At 45.8% G+C, this 18649-nt stretch overlaps 1 protein-coding gene and 1 long non-coding RNA gene across 11 annotated transcripts in view; one reads left to right on the top strand and one right to left on the bottom strand.

Annotated features, from left to right (window-relative positions):
- The window catches only part of LOC143933537 (uncharacterized), a 483729-nt gene extending 470434 nt beyond the window's left edge, over nt 1–13295 (bottom strand). For 7 of the 8 annotated variants that reach the window (XR_013263113.1, XR_013263115.1, XR_013263118.1 and 4 more), the window contains exon 1: nt 13185–13295. This is a non-coding gene — a long non-coding RNA (uncharacterized LOC143933537). Of the gene's footprint in view, nt 1–6315; nt 6421–13184 lie in introns of those variants that run through there. The other variant, XR_013263116.1, reaches the window with a different exon arrangement.
- The window catches only part of LOC143933535 (uncharacterized), a 74443-nt gene that overhangs the window by 6286 nt on the left and 49508 nt on the right, over nt 1–18649 (top strand). The window contains exons 2-3 of one of the 3 annotated variants that reach the window (XM_077456447.1): nt 991–1092; nt 16563–16622. In XM_077456447.1, the coding sequence (XP_077312573.1) occupies nt 16591–16622 (32 nt within the window). In that variant the 5' untranslated portion in view covers nt 991–1092; nt 16563–16590. Of the gene's footprint in view, nt 1–715; nt 1093–16562; nt 16623–18649 lie in introns of those variants that run through there. The other 2 variants (XM_077456449.1, XM_077456448.1) reach the window with 2 other exon arrangements.

The following is an 18649-nucleotide window of genomic DNA, read 5'->3' as shown; positions in this document are numbered from 1 at the left end:
CGGGCTTTGGAGGTTAAAACCATGGCTCAACTGCGTGTTTTTAATGCCCCCCAAGCACAAGTTTTAATGAGCCCTTAAGGCCGGTTCATACCACAATTCACACCACAATTTTCTGTGTTCCAGTTGCATTCTGCATGCGTTCTGGTGCATTTTTTATGCGCTTTTAATGCCTTCCAGTGCCTTTTGTATGTGCTTTCGATGTATTCCAGGGCGGTTTTATGTGTTTTTGATGTATTTCAGCGTGTTCTTTAATGTGTTTTTATGGGTTGTTGAGGCTTTCCAGTGCCTTTTTATGTGGCTTTCATGTGTTCCGGTGAATTTTTGAATGTATTTTTTTTATGCTTTCTAGTGCACTTATTTCGTGCTTTTAATGCATTTACGTCTGTTTTTAATGTTTTTGCTGCGCTGTAATATATTTTTATGTGTTTTTGATGCATTCTGTGTGTTTTGCTCCTTTTTTTTTCCCTTCATCATGATATGTTTTTTGATGCGTTTCAGTGTGTGAGTTGCAGGATTTATAGAGTTAAAACACCTTGTCAAGTGACTCTGAAAAGCAATCCAAATGGGGATCGCTTTTCATAGGCGAGGCCATTTAGCCACATGTCTGAACCTAGCCTTAAAGTAGAAGAAAAGGCAAAAATAAAGAAAGTTAAAGGCACCCGTACCACCCCCCCCCCCCCCCCCCACTGATAAAATATGAATTGGCACGTACACATTTTGTTTTCTCTTAGAAGTGGTCACGTGACGCACAGTTCCGGCATCTGTGACAAGGAGGGAGGGGGGACAATACATCCTCATACCAGCCCCCTCTCTGACGCCTAGCAGAGGGTGCACACGTGACCACTTCAAAGGTAAGGAAATGTATTTACACAGGAATTTAAGGTAAACAGTATGCAGCATGTTTATCAGCAGTGGGGGGGCTAATCTTTCTTTATTTTTGACTTTTCTTTCTACTTTACTTCCCCTGGTGTCCCCGGCTGTACATTCCAGGACTGCTCACCGCACTTCTTTCCTCTGCCAGGCAGAGTAATCTCAACCGGTAGCATAGTTCCAGCGACTCAGGCAGCCACACAGGAAAGAAGGAGCATCACAGTAAGTAACACCACTGACACCAATCCTGGGGGTATTATGCTGCACTGATACCAAACCTGGGTGTATTATGCTGCACTGACACCAATCCTGGGGGTATTATACTGCACTGACACCAATCCCCGGGGGTATTATGCTGCACTGACACCAATCCGGGGTGTATTATGCTGCACTGACACCAATCCTGGGGGTATTATACTGCACTGACACCAATCCCGGGGGTATTATTCTGCACTGACACCAATCCTGGGGGTATTATTCTGCACTGACACCAATCCTGGGGGTATTATACTGCACTGACACCAATCCTGGGGGCATTATGCTGCACTGACACCAATCCTGGGTGTATTATGCTGCACTGACACCAATCCTGGGGGTATTATGCTGCACTGACACCAATCCTGGGGGTATTATGCTGCAATGACACCAATCCGGGGGGTATTATGCTGCACTGACACCAATCCGGGGGGTATTATGCTGCACTGACACCAATCTGGAGGAAGTATGCTGCACTGACACCAATCGAGGGGGGGTATAATGCTGCACTGACACCAATCTGGGGGGTATTATGCTGCACTGCCACCAATCTGGGGGGTATAATGCTGCACTGACACCAATCGGGGGGGGGGGAGGTATATTATTGTACTGACACCAATCCGGAGGGTATTACTTTGGTGGTCAGTACAAAGCTTGACAATGGTTGTCAGTGTAAATTCCCCCTTACATGGAGGTCATTGTTTATTCCCCCCTAACATTGGTGGTCATTGTAAATTCCCCATTACATTGGTAGAATCCCCCACTATATACTTGACAAAGATTTCCAGATTTTGCTCTACATGATTCAGAATTTGTCACAGTGTACTGCCTACTAACTAATCTCATCCCCCCAGCACTGTTACTGATCCCATCAAACCACCAGCATTGCCACTGATCACCCCTCCCCCAGCCTTGCCACTGATCCCAGGAGTCCTAGGATCCCTAGGAGTTTTAGGTCTATTGATGGGTCCCCTCACCTCCCCAGTCCAGGGTGTGCAGGCAGCGAGGAGATGATGTGCTGTAACCTTAAGCAGGCAATCAGTGAGCTGTAATACTGTGCACTAACCTCTTGCAACCAATCCTTGAGCAGTAATGATATGCAGTAACCTTTAGCAACTAATCAGCGAGCAGTAATGCTGTGCACTATCCCCTTGCAAGCAATCATTGAGTGGTACCAATTTGCAGTAACCTCTAAGAACCAATCAGTGAGCAGAAATGCTGTGCACTACCCTCTTGCAACCAATCAATGAGCGTTAAGGATATGCAGTAACCTCTAGGAACCAATCAGTGAGCATTAATAATGTGCAATAACCTCTAGCAACCAATTAGTGAGTGGTATAGATGTTCAGTAACCTCTAGCAATTAATCAGTGAGCAGTAATGATGTGAGCGGTAATGATATACTGTATACTCTGACAACCAATCACATTCGCTGCCTGATCTGATTCAGTAAACTGATTTTGAGTCTAGGTGCTATTTGCATGTCTCAAGGCATGTGGAGAGCGAAATTGCATGCAAGAGGGGGCCCAAAAAAATGTTTGCCCAGGGGCCCATTCAATATGAAAGACGGCCCTGCCACTTGGTCTTATTTCTGCCGTCACATGTTTTTATGCCCAAAGGGGAAATAATTATCAGTCCAGTCTCTGACAGTCTCCTGTAGTAGGTCCTTTACCGCCCCTGTACATTTCAGCACCCGCATGGTAATTATGGTATGATTCCCAATGGGCATACACTTATCAACCCAAGCCCCAACCATTTCTGTAACATGTCCATAGTGTCTGACCCTTCATTCCAGTAAACTCTGAAGTCCATGCCCATGCTCTGTCTGTAGCATTGCACATACTGTAGTTTAGGTGTGCCCCCCACCCATAGCAGGTGAGGACAAAAGTCCATCAAGTCCAACCTATATGTGTGATTATATGTCAGTATTACATTGTATATCCCTGTATGTTGCGGTCGTTCAGGTGCTTATCTAATCGTTTTTTTAAACTATCGATGCCCCCCGCTGAGACCACCGCCTGTGGAAGGGAATTCCACATCCTTGCCGCTCTTACAGTAAAGAACCCTCTATGTAATTTAAGGTTAAACGACTTGTCTTCTAATTTTAACGAGTGGCCATGTGTCTTATTAAACTCCCTTCTGCGAAAAAATTTTCTCCCTATTGTGGGGTCACCAGTACGGTATTTGTATATTGAAATCATATCCCCTCTCAGGCGTCTCTTCTACAGAGAGAATAAGTTCAGAGCTCACAACCTTTCCTCATAACGAATATCCTCCAGACCCTTTATTAGCTTTGTTGCCCTTCTTTGTACTCGCTCCATTTCCAGTACATCCTTCCTGAGGACTGGTGCCCAGAACTGGACAGCATACTCCAGGTGCGGCCGGACCAGAGTCTTGTAGAGCGGGAGAATTATTGTTTTATCTCTGGAGTTGATCCCTTTTTAATGGATGCCAATATTCTGTTTGCTTTGTTAGCAGGAGCCTTTGCATGCCATTGCTGGGCCTATCATCTACTAGGACCCCCAGGTCCTTTTCCATCCTAGATTCCCCCAGTCTATAGATTGCATTCATATTTTTGCCACCCAAATGCATTATTTTACATTTTTCTACATTAAACCTCATTTGCCATGTAGTTGCCTCTCCCCCCATTCATTTGTTCAGCTCTTCTTGCAAGGTTTCCACATCCTGCGGAGAAGTTATTGCCCTGCTTAGCTTAGTATTGTCCGCAAATACAGAGATTGAGCTGTTTACCCCATCCCCATCCTCCAGGTCGTTTATGAACAAATTAAACAGGATTTGTCCCAGCACAGAACCCTGGGGGACCCCACTACCCACCCCTGACCATTCCGAGTACTCCCCATTTATCACCACCCTCTGAACTCGCGGTTGTAGACAGTTTTTAATCCATGTACTTACCCTATGGTCCATGCCAACAGACCTTACTTTGTACAGTAAACGTTTATGGGGAATTGTGTCAAATGCTTTTGCAAAATCCAGATACACCACGTCTACGGGCCTTCCTTTATCTAGATACACCACGTCTACGATCCTTCCTTTATCTAGATACACCACGTCTACGGGCCTTCCTTTATCTAGATACACCACGTCTACAGGCCTTCCTTTATCTAGATACACCACGTCTATGGGCCTTCCTTTATCCAGATACACCACGTCTACGGGCCTTCCTTTATCCAGATACACCACGTCTACGGGCCTTCCTTTATCCAGATACACCACGTCTACGGGCCTTCCTTTATCCAGATACACCACGTCTACGGACCTTCCTTTATCTAGATGGCAACTCACCTCCTCATAGAAGGTTAATAGATTGGTTTGGCAAGAATGATTCTTCATGAATCCATGCTGATTATGGCTAATGATACCATTCTCATTACTAAAATCTTGTATATAGTCCCTTATCAGCCCCTCCAAGAGCTTGCATACTATTGATGTTAGGCTAACTGGTCTGTAATTCCCAGGGATGTATTTTGGTCCCTTTTTAAATATTGGTGCTACATTGGCTTTTCTCCAATTAGCTGGTACCATTCCAGTCAGTAGACTGTGAGTAAAAATTAGGAACAATGGTCTGGCAATTACTTGACTGAGTTCCCTAAGTACCCTCGGGTGCAAGCCATCTGGTTCTGGTGATTTATTAATGTTAAGTTTCTGAAGTCTAATTTTAATACTGTCATCTGTTAACCATCAAGTTGCTTCCTGTGATGTGTCATGAGGATAAACACTGCAGTTTTGATTACTGAAGCCCCCCGATTCCCTCGCAAAGACTGAGGAGAAGAATAATTTCAATACCTTCGCCATCTCTCCATCCTTAGTAACCAGATGTCCTTCCTCATTCTTTAGAGGGTCAATAAGGTCTGTCCTCCCTCTTTTACTGTTTATATACGTAAAGAATTCCTTGGAATTTGTTTTGCTCTCCTCTGCTCTGTATCTTTCGTGTTCTATCTTATCCACCCTTATTACACGCTTACATTTCTTGTTGCATTCTTTGTAAAGTCTGAATGCTGATGATGATCTCTCATCCTTGTATTTCTTGAAGGCCTTCTCCTTTGCTTTATATGCATTTTAACATTGGAGTTAAGCCATCCTTTTGTTCGCTCTTTTAAATGTATTTCCCATTGGGATGCACTCTAAAGCGAACCCATCTCTCCTCCGTGTTCTTTGTTCCTAAGATTTTATCCCAATTTATATCTTCTAGCAAGGCTCGTAGTTTAGGGAAGTTGGCTCTTTTGAAATTCAGTGTCTTTGTATTCCCCTTATGTTTCCTATTTGTGTGATTTTATACTGAAGCTAATTGACCTGTAATCGCTCTTTCCTAAATCGCCCCATAACCGTGATCAGGTCTGTATTGTTGGTAATCAGTAGGTCTAGTAACGCTTTGTTTCTAGTTGGTGCATCTACCATCTGACCCATGAAATTGTCCTGTAAGACATTTAGGAACTGGCGAGCCTTTCGACGAATGGGCGGTTCCCTCCACCCAGTCTGTCTGGATAATTAAAATCCCCCATTATAATGACAATTCCCATCCTTGCTGCTAATCCAAATTGTGATAGGAGGTCCGTCTCCCCCTCCTCCTTCAGGTTAGGGGGTCTATAGCATACTCCCAGTATTATTTTCCCCTTAGCTTCATCCCTTTGGAGCTCTACCCATAAGGATTCCACCTCCTCCCTAGCTCCCTCAGGGATGTCATCACCCACATTCACTTGTACATTATTCTTGATATGCAGGCATACCCCGCCCCCTTATTTTACCCTCTTTATCCCTGCAATAAAGGTAATACCCTCGAATCGCCGCCAGCCAATCATGAGAGCAGTTGAACCAAGATACCTTTTGAAAAAGAAAGAATTAAAAAAAAAAAAAAAAAAAAAAGCCTGACAACCATTGCAATAAAAATACAGCTTTTTTTCTTCCTTTAAAGGAAACCACAGTAGTGGTTACACCCGGGCTTCTGCCCAGCCCACCATGCTGATGCCAAGTGCTTCCTACAACCTGACAGATGAAAGATAAAATCTGAATTGGGGAACATTTGTGATTTTCCCGCTCTCCAGATGTTAAGATTCAAAAAAAAAGAAAGGAGAAGCTCATTAGCAGCTGTGGAGCTTCACCTCCCAACTCCTGGAGAGCTGAGAGTTTCATAATCTGATTCCTATCAATGTAAACTATGAAATACACCAACCTGGGACTTTTTCCTGCCGGGGGGGTTGGGTGGAGCGTTAAAATCCTTCTTCAGCCGACTTTCTACCTACTCTCTAATAAGTTCTACTTCTGGAAGCAGGAAGTATTACTCACTGCGTAGCAGTTAAACAAAGTTATGCAACTTGACCTTCTTGTTTGCGTCAGCAAACAAATTGCTTTCAGTTTCCAAGCTCCCTCCCTTTGGGCAACGCTTTTATCATGCAAAACACAGAAGCAGACGTTTCACAAGCAGCAGATATCTCAGGGGCAGATCCAGAGTCCAGTCTCCGGAGGGGCACTGCTATAAAATGTTTTTTTTGGGGGGCAATTTATATGGGAAATGGCTGGTATTGGCGCTTCAATCATTACAGCACCATGGTTGTTATGGTGTCAGGATGATTGAAGCGCATTATTTCTATTATTACATTGTAATATACAATTAAATAGTTCAACTCACCATAATGCAGAATCAGTGGGAGCCCTGAGGGTGTCACTTGCCATGTCACCTGCCACACATAGCCTGCCCCGCATTACAGATTGTCACTTGCCACGTCGCCTGCCCCACATTACAGATTGTCACTTGCCACGTCGCCTGCCCCACATTACAGATTGTCACTTGCCACGTCACCTGCCACACATTGTGGATTGTTACTTGCCACATCGCCTGCCACATATTATGGATTGTCACTTACCACGTCACCTGCCACACATTGCGGATTGTCACTTGCCACGTCACCTGCCACACATTGCAGATTGCCACTTGCCACATAGCCTGCCACACATTACAGATTGTCACTTGCCTCGTCACCTGCCACACATTGCGGATTGTCACTTGCCATGTCATCTGCCACACATGACGGATTGTCACTTGCCATGTCAGCTGCCACACATTGCGGATTGTCACTTGCCACGTCGCCTGCTGCAAATTACGGATTGTCACTTGCCACGTCGCCTGCTGCAAATTACGGATTGTCACTTGCCACGTCACCTGCCACACATTACGGATTGTCACTTTGCAATGTCGCCTGCTGCACATTATGGATTGTCACTTGCCACGTCACCTGCCACACATTGTGGATTGTCACTTGCCACGTCGCCTGCTACATATTACGGATTGTCACTTGCCATGTCACCTGCCACACATTGCGAATTGTCATTTGCCACGTCGCCTGCCACATATTATGGATTGTCACTTGCCATGTCACCTGCCACACATAGCCTGCCCCACATTACAGATTGTCACTTGCCACGTCACCTGCCACACATTGCGGATTTTCACTTGCCACGTCACCTGCCACACATTGCAGATTGCCACTTGCCACATAGCCTGCCACACATTACAGATTGTCACTTGCCACGTCACCTGCCACACATTGCGGATTGTCACTTGCCATGTCGCCTGCCACATATTACGGATTGTCACTTGCCACGTCACCTGCCACACATTGCGGATTGTCACTTGCCACGTCACCTGCCACACATTGCGGATTGTCACTTGCCACGTCACCTGCCACACATTGCGGATTGTCACTTGCCACGTCGCCTGCCACATATTACAGATTGTCACTTGCCACGTCACCTGCCACACATTGCGGATTGTCACTGGCTACGTTGCCTGCCGCACATTATGGATTGTCACTTGCCACATCGCCTGCCACATATTACTGATTGTCACTTGCCACGTCACCTGCCACACATTGCGGATTGTCACTTGCCACGTCGCGTGCCACACATTGTGGATTGTCACTTGCCATGTAGCCTGCCACACATTATGGATTGTCACTTGTCACGTCACCTGCCACACATTGCGGATTGTCACTTACCACACTGCCTGCCACACATTGCGGATTGTCACTTACTGTGTCCCTTTTCTGCTAAGGTGTTCTTTTGCTGTGTCCCAGAGTGAAGATAGGCAACAGAGAGATGATGTAATCTCTCTGCTGCACACAGCTTCCCACACAGTGAGGGCAGAACTGCAGGGATGCAGGGCAGTTAGAGATGATGTCATCTCCCTGCTCCCTTGCCTGCTGGCTTCCTGATTGGCCAGTAGCCCTCAGACACTGAGCCGCCAAGCTGCTACCCCTCTCACCCGCCCACTCACCAATCGAGCCGCTTTCCCCCGCAGAACCGGCCGCGCTCTTACCCGCGGAACTGGCCACGGAACCGGCTACGCTGTCACCCACGAAACCGGCCGTATTGTCATCCGCAATTCTCGGAGGGGCAATTGCCTCGTTGCCCCCCCCCACTGGTTAGCCTGCAGGCCACCACCATTGCTCCATTATGCTGGCTCACAGCAGAGCTTATAAAATACGCCTACCTTGGTTCATACCCTAGAACAGTGGTCCCCAAACTGTGGCCTGAGGGGCCGGATGTGGCCCTTTGCTTGCCTTTATCTGACCCTTGGAGCACTATTCCTCCCCATTGATATGAAACATTTTTCTACCCATCTGACACCAACAATGGGGCACTACTCGTCCCTATGATGCCCAGCACTATTTCTCCCCCTAGTAGCAAATGTAGCGATGTTTACTTCCAATGATGCCATGAAAATTTCCACTCCCGCTTGCCACGGTCTCCTGAAGTCTAACAATAAACCGGCCCTTAGTTTAGAAAGTTTGGAGACCTCTGCCCTAGGATATGCTAAGTAGACGTCACTGAATCATCCTATTCTTTACCCTCTTTAGCTCCAGATGGTTTACCCCCCCGTCATGACCAGGCCATTTTTTGTGATACAGCACTGCATTACTTGAACTCATTCACTACCGGGTACTATATACATAAATAATAAATAAATACATAGTAAAAAAATAAGTAATTTTCTTCAAATAGAGCTTTCTTTTGGTGGTATTTATTCACCACTGTGTTTTTGTTTTTAAAAAGAAAAAAGAAAAAAAGACTGAAAATTAAATTTAAAAAAAGGTTTTTTTTTTTTCATTTCTGTCAGTAAATCTTGTCATTTTTCTCCTTCACTGATGGGCACTGATGTGGTGGTACTTTTGGGCACTGATTAGGTGACACTGACGAGGAGGCACTTATATGCCACACTGATGGGCACTGATAGTGGCATAGATAGGCAGCACAGGTGGACATTGATTGATACTGATGGGTACTGATGGGCAGTACTGATGAGCAGACACTGATGGGCACTGAAAGGCTGCACTTATGAAATGATGAAAGGCTGCACTGGCATCACTTATGGGCACTGATTGGTGGCACTGATGAGCAGACACTGATGGGCACTGAAAGGCTGCACTGATGAAATGATGAAAGGCTGCACTGGCATCACTTATGGGCACTGATTGGTGGTACTGATGGGAGGCACCAAAAGGTTGCACTGACTGACATCACTTATGGGCACCGATTGGTGGCACTGATGGGCACTTCTGGCGCTTCCCTGTAATCAGGAAACTGATGACCAGTGCCCTGATTACCTGCCCAAGTCTCCCCTGTGAGGAGATGCCACTGATCGACACTCCTCGCCACACACTCTGTCAGTGTGAGGGGAGGAGAGACCATTCATGGCACTTCCGTATTTACATGTAACTGGCTTTGATTGGACACAGCCAATCAGAGCCCGGGGTCATGCTATGTCCTAGCCACAAAGCGTGGCCACTATTGGCGCACGTCAGCGGTCGTCCTGGGGCGACACCATATGACGTCCTCCCAGAACAAGAGCCACACAGTCCCTCCATCATTTGAAGGTGGGCGGGCAGCAACTGGTTAAAGTGGATGTAAACCCGATTCACAAAATTTGAGCTGGGCACATCTATCTGCAGCGTTTTCCTATCTATCGCCAAACCACTAAGTCCTGCATCTTTCTCCCACTCCATTCTTCTGTTATCAGCCTGATAACCTCTGACAAGTTCTCCATCAACTGAAATAAAAACAGCCTGAGTTTTGTGTTGGAGAGGATGCTATAAATAGATTAGCAGAGAGCTGGTCTATTCACAGCACAGCTCTGCAAGTCTCTGCCTATGTAGGAGGTGTGTGTGCCTTTCCTATACCATCTGTGTACAGAACTCCTCCTGGTGACCATATTGCATTTTACAAAAAATGACAGCTCTGCAAATTGAAAATGAAAGGTCATTTTTAATAACATTCAATTAAACTATGACTTATGTCGCAATTGTATATGCTATATTATTATTTTTTTATTTGCAATTTTTTTTACCCACGGAAGTGGAGTTACCCTTTAAATAATGCATTACAATTTAAAGAAACCCATTTGATTTTAGTCGATTAAAACTAAAACAATTCAGATGACTAAAATACGATTAAAACAAAAATGGCATTTTAGTCAAAAGACTATGACTAAAACTAAATTGAAACTTGATGCCAAAATTAAAGTGGTTGTAAAGGCAGCAGGTTTTTTTTATCTTCATGCATTCTATACATCATAGATAACTGTCAGAACAATTGTCGCTCTTTTTTTGTTTATAGCTCAAAAAATTAAAAACGCAGAGGCGATCAAATACCACCAAAAGAAAGCTCTGTTTGTGGGAAAAAAAGGACAATTTTGTTAAAGTGACGGAGTGCCGAATCGCAAGGAGTGCTCTGGTCAGGAAGGGGGTAAATTCTTCTGGGGCTGAAGTGGTTAAAATGCACTTACACTGTCCATTCAAAAGAACGATTTGCGTACAGACAAAGAAACGAAATTGAGAACAGGCGAAGAAACGAAATTGCGAACAGACAAAGAAACAAAATTGCGAAATTGCGAACAGACGAAGAAACGAAATTGCGAACAGATGAAGAAGAGAAATTGCGAACAGACGAAGAAACGAAATTGCGAACAGGCGAAGAAACGAATATGCGAACAGACGAAGAAACGAAATTGCGAACAGACAAAGAAACGAAATTGCGAACAGGCGAAGAAACGAATATGCGAACAGACGAAGAAGCGAAATTGCGAACAGACGAAGAAACGAAATTGCGAACAGACAAAGAAACGAAATTGCGAACAGGCGAAGAAACGAATATGCGAACAGACGAAGAAGCGAAATTGCGAACAGACGAAGAAGCGAAATTGCGAACAGGCGAAGAAACGAAATTGCGAAGAAACGAAATTGCGAACAGGCGAAGAAATGAAATTGCGAACAGGCGAAGAAACGAAATTGCAAACAGGCGAAGAAACGAAATTGCGAACAGGCGAAGAAACAAAATTATGAACACACAAATGAAAATACGAACATACGGAATTATGCACAGACAAAGAATTGAAAATACGAAATGTAAATCATTCATTATAGATGTCATTTTCTTTCTTTTACTATTTCAGAGTTTCGTATTTTTCGCGTGTTCGTTATTTTGCTGATTCGTAATTTTCGTATTTTGGTTCTTTCAGTTATTCAGATGTTTGAATTGATCTGAATGTACGAATACTAACAAATTCCTACAGAAATCTATTCGTTGCGAACCGAAACGCACATGTCTATTGCCTGGTTGAAAGAGCTGCCACTGCTATCTGGTTACATAGAAGTGCGGAGTCCAGGTCTTGTCATCCTGATCCTCACTTTACAATCTAGTAGGTTGTTTACCGGCAAACAAGCAGCCAGCCAGTGAAGGGTTGCTGACCGGCAAACAAACAGCCAGCTGCCACTGCTATCTGGTTACATAGAAGTGCGGAGTCCAGGTCTTGTCATCCTGATCCTCACTTTACAATCTAGTGGGTTGTTGACCGGCAAACAAGCAGCCAGCCAGTGAAGGGTTGTTGACCAGCAAACAAGCAGCCAGCTGCCACTACTATCTGGTTACATAGAAGTGCGGAGTCCAGGTCTATCATCCTGATCCTCACTTTACAATCTAGTGGGTTGTTGACCGGCAAACAAGCAGCCAGCTGCCACTGCTATCTGGTTACATAGAAGTGCGGAGTCCAGGTCTTGTCATCCTGATCCTCACTTTACAATCTAGTGGGTTGTTTACCGGCAAACAAGCAGCCAGCCAGTGAAGGGTTGTTGACCGGCAAACAAACAGCCAGCTGCCACTGCTATCTGGTTACATAGAAGTGCGGAGTCCAGGTCTTGTCATCCTGATCCTCACTTTACAATCTAGTGGGTTGTTGACCGGCAAACAAGCAGCCAGCCAGTGAAGGGTTCTTGACCAGCAAACAAGCAGCCAGCTGCCAATACTATCTGGTTACATAGAAGTGCGGAGTCCAGGTCTATCATCCTGATCCTCACTTTACAATCTAGTGGGTTGTTGACCGGCAAACAAGCAGCCAGCCAGTGAAATGTTGTTGACCGGCAAACAAGCAGCCAGCTGCCACTGCTATCTGGTTGCATAGAAGTGCTGAGTCCAGGTCTATCATCCTGATCCTCACTTTACAATCTAGTGGGTTGTTGACCGGCAAACAAGCAGCCAGCCAGTGACGGGTTGTTGACCGGCAAACAAGCAGCCAGCTGCCACTACTATCTGGTTACATAGAAGTGCGGAGTCCAGGTCTATCATCCTGATCCTCACTTTACAATCTAGTGGGTTGTTGACCGGCAAACAAGCAGCCAGCCAGTGAAGGGTTGTTGACCGGCAAACAAACAGCCAGCTGCCACTGCTATCTGGTTACATAGAAGTGCGGAGTCCAGGTCTTGTCATCCTGATCCTCACTTTACAATCTAGTAGGTTGTTGACCGGCAAACAAGCAGCCAGCCAGTGAAGTCTAAACAACTCTGACCTCTTATCTTGTATTCTCCAGCACAACAGTGAAGCCAGCATGAAAATGACAGATCTAGACTTGCCACCTTTAAGTATAGGTCAGCATTGACATCTCCCACGTGGCTATCCTCCCAAGTTCCCTTTTACTGCTCATTTCTCAGACCCAACTGAATTCCCCTTCATCGAAAGATCAATTTCTTAACACATTTTCCATCTGCCACTTACTTTTCGGAGCTCTGCTGTGATCCCGTGCTTCTGCACAAAGCCTGTAAACGTCTCCTTTTATGGTATAAATGAAACACAAGCAGAAGTACAACATTCTCGTGATCATTTCCCCATTCCAGCTAAATATTTACTAATCTAAAGATCAAAATACCTACCAGAAGCTGCCATTCAACATGTAAGCTTTGAGATCGGTGTTCAGGCAGAGCCGCATATTTGGCCGCCAGCCGATAACTGCACTAGAATAAGAACCATGAGAGTCGAAATGCTCTGATGAATAATTGCATAACTGAACAAACGGAAATCCCTGGAAATAACAAACTGACGGGGCTGTACAGTCAGTTTGGCATGTTTAACCACTTCAAAAGCGGGCACTTTTACCCCCTTCCTGCCCAGGGCAAATTTTCAGCTTTCAGCGCTGTCACACTTTGAATGACAATTGCGCGGTCATGCTACACTGTACCCAGATTAGGTTTTTATCATTTTGTTCACACAAAGAGATCTTTCCTTTGGTGGCGTTTTTTTTTTTTTTTTTTTTGCTAAATAAACGAGGAAAAAAAAATCGAATTTCTGTTCTGCAAATAAATAATCTATCTTCATACATTTGGGTCAAAAATGTATTCTGCTATATTTCTTTGGTGAAAAGAACCCAAATCAGTGTATATGATTTAGTCTGTCAGAAAGTTAATAGAGTTCACAAACTATGAGATATACACTTACCGGCCACTTTATTGGGAACACCGGTACTAGGTACAGTAAAACCATACCTTCCAACTTTTGAACTTCAGAATGATGGACACTTGAGGACGGAAGTAACCTTGCATAAAGCGATGCGGCAAATGTGGGCGTGGTCAAACTTCTGACAGCGGGAGAAGCTTTAAAGGGCGCCATTAAACAAAACTCAGGCTTCCTTGTACCTATAAAATATGCTTTTATTATTGTTCCACAAGCAAGAGTCTCATAGATACATACAAACCCCAGCACATTCATTAAAAAAGGATAAAAGCATGCAGTGTTTGGAGTGCATTATGTGTAAAGTGGGTTCTGGGATGAGCTATGTATAGAGTGCAAGGTTCTGGGATGAGCTATGTACAGAGTGCAAGGTTCTGGGATGAGCTATGTACAGAGTGCAGGGTTCTGGGATGAGCTATGTACAGAGTGCCGGGCTCTGGGATGAGCTATGTACAGAGTGCAGGGTTCTGGGATGAGCTATGTACAGAGTGCAAGGTTCTGGGATGAGCTATGTACAGAGTGCAAGGTTCTGGGATGAGCTATGTACAGAGTGCAAGGTTCTGGGATGAGCTATGTACAGAGTGCAGGGTTCTGGGATGAGCCATGTACAGAGTGCAGGGTTCTGGGATGAGCTATGTACAGAGTACAGGATTCTGGGATGAGCTATGTACAGAGTGCAGGGCTCTGGGATGAGCTATGTACAGAGTGCAGGGTTCTGGGATGAGCTATGTACAGAGTGCAGGGTTCTGGGATGAGCTATGTACAGAGTGCAGGGCTCTGGGATGAGCTATGTACAGAGTGCAGGGCTCTGGGATGATCTGTGTACAGAGTGCAGGGCTCTGGGATGAGCTGTGTACAGAGTGCAGGGCTCTGGGATGAGCTGTGTACAGAGTACAGGGCTCATCCAGGGCTCTGGGATGAGCTGTGTACAGAGTACAGGGCTCTGGGATGAGCTATGTACAGAGTGCAGGGCTCTGGGATGAGCTATGTACAGAGTGCAGGGTTCTGGGATGATCTATGTACAGAGTGCAGGGTTCTGGGATGAGCTGTGTACAGAGTGCAGGGCTCTGGGATGAGCTGTGTACAGAGTGCAGGGCTCTGGGATGAGCTGTGTACAGAGTACAGGGCTCATCCAGGGCTCTGGGATGAGCTGTGTACAGAGTACAGGGCTCTGGGATGAGCTATGTACAGAGTGCAGGGTTCTGGGATGAGCTGTGTACAGAGTACAGGGCTCTGGGATGAGCTATGTACTGAGCTATGTACAGAGTGCAGGGCTCTGGGATGAGCTGTGTACAGAGTGCAGGGCTCTGGGATGAGCTGTGTACAGAGTGCAGGGCTCTGGGATGAGCTGTGTACAGAGTGCAGGGCTCTGGGATGAGCTGTGTACAGAGTGCAGGATTCTAGGATGAGATATTTACAGAGTGCCATGGGGCTGGGTCAGGAGGACCACCTGAACCAAACAGGCAGAGAATAATCTCCATAACGGAACCCCGAAGCACACGATGTCAGTACCTTAAATACCACCTCCCAGAATGCACAGCAGGAGAACACTTCCACCGGGCTGGTTCCGAAAGAACAGTGGCATTCAATACACCCAGCTAAACTGCATTCTTAAGCCGCGTACACACGGGAGGACTGTTTGGCCAACTTAGTCCGTCAGACAATCCGACGGACAGTCCGTCCTACTTTCGAATGAACGGACTTGACCACACACGGATGAACAACAGTCCGCCGAAAGCTTGCGCGATGACGTGTACAGCACGTACGACGGGACTAGAAATCGGAAGTCCAATACACAGCAATGCAACCTTTCGCCGTGTAAATCCTTTCTGAGCATGCGCCATACTTAGTCCGTCCAACTAGCGTACTGATGAGCGGACTGTCCGCTGAAACCAAAGTTGGACGGACAATATTACGGAAATTCCGAAATACTTAGTCCGCCAGACTGCACGCTGAAAAAGTCCGCTGAAGCCCACACACGAGCGGACTGTCCGCTGAAATGTGTTTCGACGGACTAAGTTGGCCAGACAGTCTGCCCGTGTGTACGCGGCTTTAGTCTTTCCGGCGGTGACGTAGACACCTGCGGTCAAGGAGAACACAGTGCAACCCAGTTGGACTGGTACTGAAACCAGAAATTTAGAAAATTAGCCCCAAAACCTTACTGTGGTTTCAGGAAAATTAACTTTGAAAAAAAACATAGCGCTAGTGCTACAGTACGTTTTTAATGGGGGGGGGGGGGGGAACTCCTCTTTAAATATGGATATTAACACATGCAAACAATTTTTGATAAAAAGCTCCGGCTGTGCAAGGGTTAAAGCTAGAGGCGCTTATAATTTGCAATGGCAGATGGTATATTTCGGTTTCCTGTAAACAACTCGTCTTGCGTCCCAGACCTCGGTGTCAGAGTAGCAATCCCAACATTTCCTCCACATGAATCTGTGTTGTGAAATCTTCTGTTGTTGGCTGTCAACCCGGACTTGCATGGATATGTTTTGTTTAATCTTCTGTTGTTGGGTGTCAACCCGGACATGAAACATTGGACTGTCTGTGCCTCTATGACAACATTTCAGTACTTCTGATCTACAGTAACTTGACAGCACTATTTGTTGTGCGGTGTATGTTCTGATATTCGGATTTCTTTTACAACAGATTTGGGAACACAGTGGAAGAGGACACCATGCTACCTCTATCCTTTTTGAAGACATCAAGGTAAGGTCAAAAATTATACATTTATACATTTCTTTATTATACATTTATATAGCTCTGACATATACCGAAGTGCTGTACAGACATCACTGAGCCAGTCACATCAGTCTCTGTACAGAGGAGCTTACACTCTAATGTCCCCTCCCCCACAGTCACATCAGTCTCTGTACAGAGGAGCTTACACTCTAATGTCCCCTCCCCCACAGTCACATCAGTCTCTGTACAGAGGAGCTTACACTCTAATGTCCCCTCCCCCACAGTCACATCAGTCTCTGTACAGAGGAGCTTACACTCTAATGTCCCCCCCCCCCCCACAGCCACATCAGTCTCTGTACAGAGGAGCTTACACTCTAATGTCCCCCCCCCACAGTCACATCAGTCTCTGTACAGAGGAGCTTACACTCTAATGTCCCCCCCCCCCCCCCACAGCCACATCAGTCTCTGTACAGAGGAGCTTACACTCTAATGTCCCCCACCCCCCACAGTCACATCAGTCTCTGTACAGAGGAGCTTACAGTCTAATGTCCCCTCCCCCCACAGTCACATCAGTCTCTGTACAGAGGAGCTTACACTCTAATGTCCCCCCCACAGTCACATTAGTCTCTGTACAGAGGAGCTTACACTCTAATGTCCCCTCCCCCCACAGTCACATCAGTCTCTGTACAGAGGAGCTTACAGTCTAATGTCCCCTCCCCCCACAGTCACATCAGTCTCTGTACAGAGGAGCTTACACTCTAATGTCCCCCCCACAGTCACATTAGTCTCTGTACAGAGGAGCTTACACTCTAATGTCCCCTCCCCCCACAGTCACATCAGTCTCTGTACAGAGGAGCTTACACTCTAATGTCCCCCCCACAGTCACATCAGTCTCTGTACAGAGGAGCTTACACACTAATGTCCCCCCCCCCACAGTCACATTAGTCTCTGTACAGAGGAGCTTACACTCTAATGCCCCCCCCCCCCATAGTCACATCAGTCTCTGTACAGAGGAGCTTACACTCTAATGTCCCCCCCCCACAGTCACATCAGTCTCTGTACAGAGGAGCTTACACACTAATGTCCCCCCCCCACAGTCACATTAGTCTCTGTACAGAGGAGCTTACACTCTAATGCCCCCCCCCCACCACAGTCACATCAGTCTCTGTACAGAGGAGCTTACACTCTAATGCCCCCCCCCCCAGTCACATCAGTCTCTGTACCAGAGGAGCTTACACTGTAATGTCCCCTCCCCCACAGTCACATCAGTCTCTGTACAGAGGAGCTTACACTCTAATGTTCCCCCCCCCCCCCCCCCACAGTCACACACTATTATTATTATACATTTATATAGCTCTGACATATACCACAGCGCTGTACAGAGATCACTGAACCAGTCACATCAGTCTCTGCACCAGAGGAGCTTACACTCTAATGTCCCCTCCCCCACAGTCATACGCTATTATACATTTATATAACTAATATAACTATGCATATACTGTATATGTATTTCTGTATGTAGTATGTTTATAGTGTGTATGCACTATATGTATTTCTGTGTGTATATAGTCAGTATAGTTTCTCTTTCCAATTGCGCCCAAGAGAGAGAGAAAAGAGGAAGTATTAGAGGACGGACCTTTCCACAGGAGACACCGCTGGAGAGGACAACACACAGCAATGTAAGTAAGGGGGAGGGGGTTTGATGTGACACAGGTAGGCTGCTGCAATTTGGTGGTGACGCATGCTGCTGCAATTTGGTGGTGACACATGCTGCTGCAATTTGGTGGTGACACATGCTGCTGCAATTTGGTGGGGACACATGCTGCTGCATGAATGAATGATTTAATTTTATATTACAATGTTATAATAGAAATTATGCGCTTCAATCATAACAACCATGGTGCCGGGATGATTGATGAGCTAACACCAGGTGTTTGGAATATCTTTATCTGCTGATTGTTAAACTTTCTATAATACACATATTTCTATTGTTGTGTAGGATCTGGGTCTGCTGTCCCTCCATCCCTCTCACCCTCTCCCTCTGTCCCTCCTTC

This window comes from Lithobates pipiens, unplaced genomic scaffold (assembly GCF_037356315.1).
Source record: "Lithobates pipiens isolate NorthernLeopardFrog02 unplaced genomic scaffold, aLitPip1_a1.2 Scaffold_27, whole genome shotgun sequence".
In the NCBI taxonomy this organism is placed as follows: domain Eukaryota; kingdom Metazoa; phylum Chordata; class Amphibia; order Anura; family Ranidae; genus Lithobates; species Lithobates pipiens.
The sequence above is the reverse complement of the archived record's forward strand: the minus strand, read 5'-3'. Positions and strand labels throughout refer to the sequence as shown.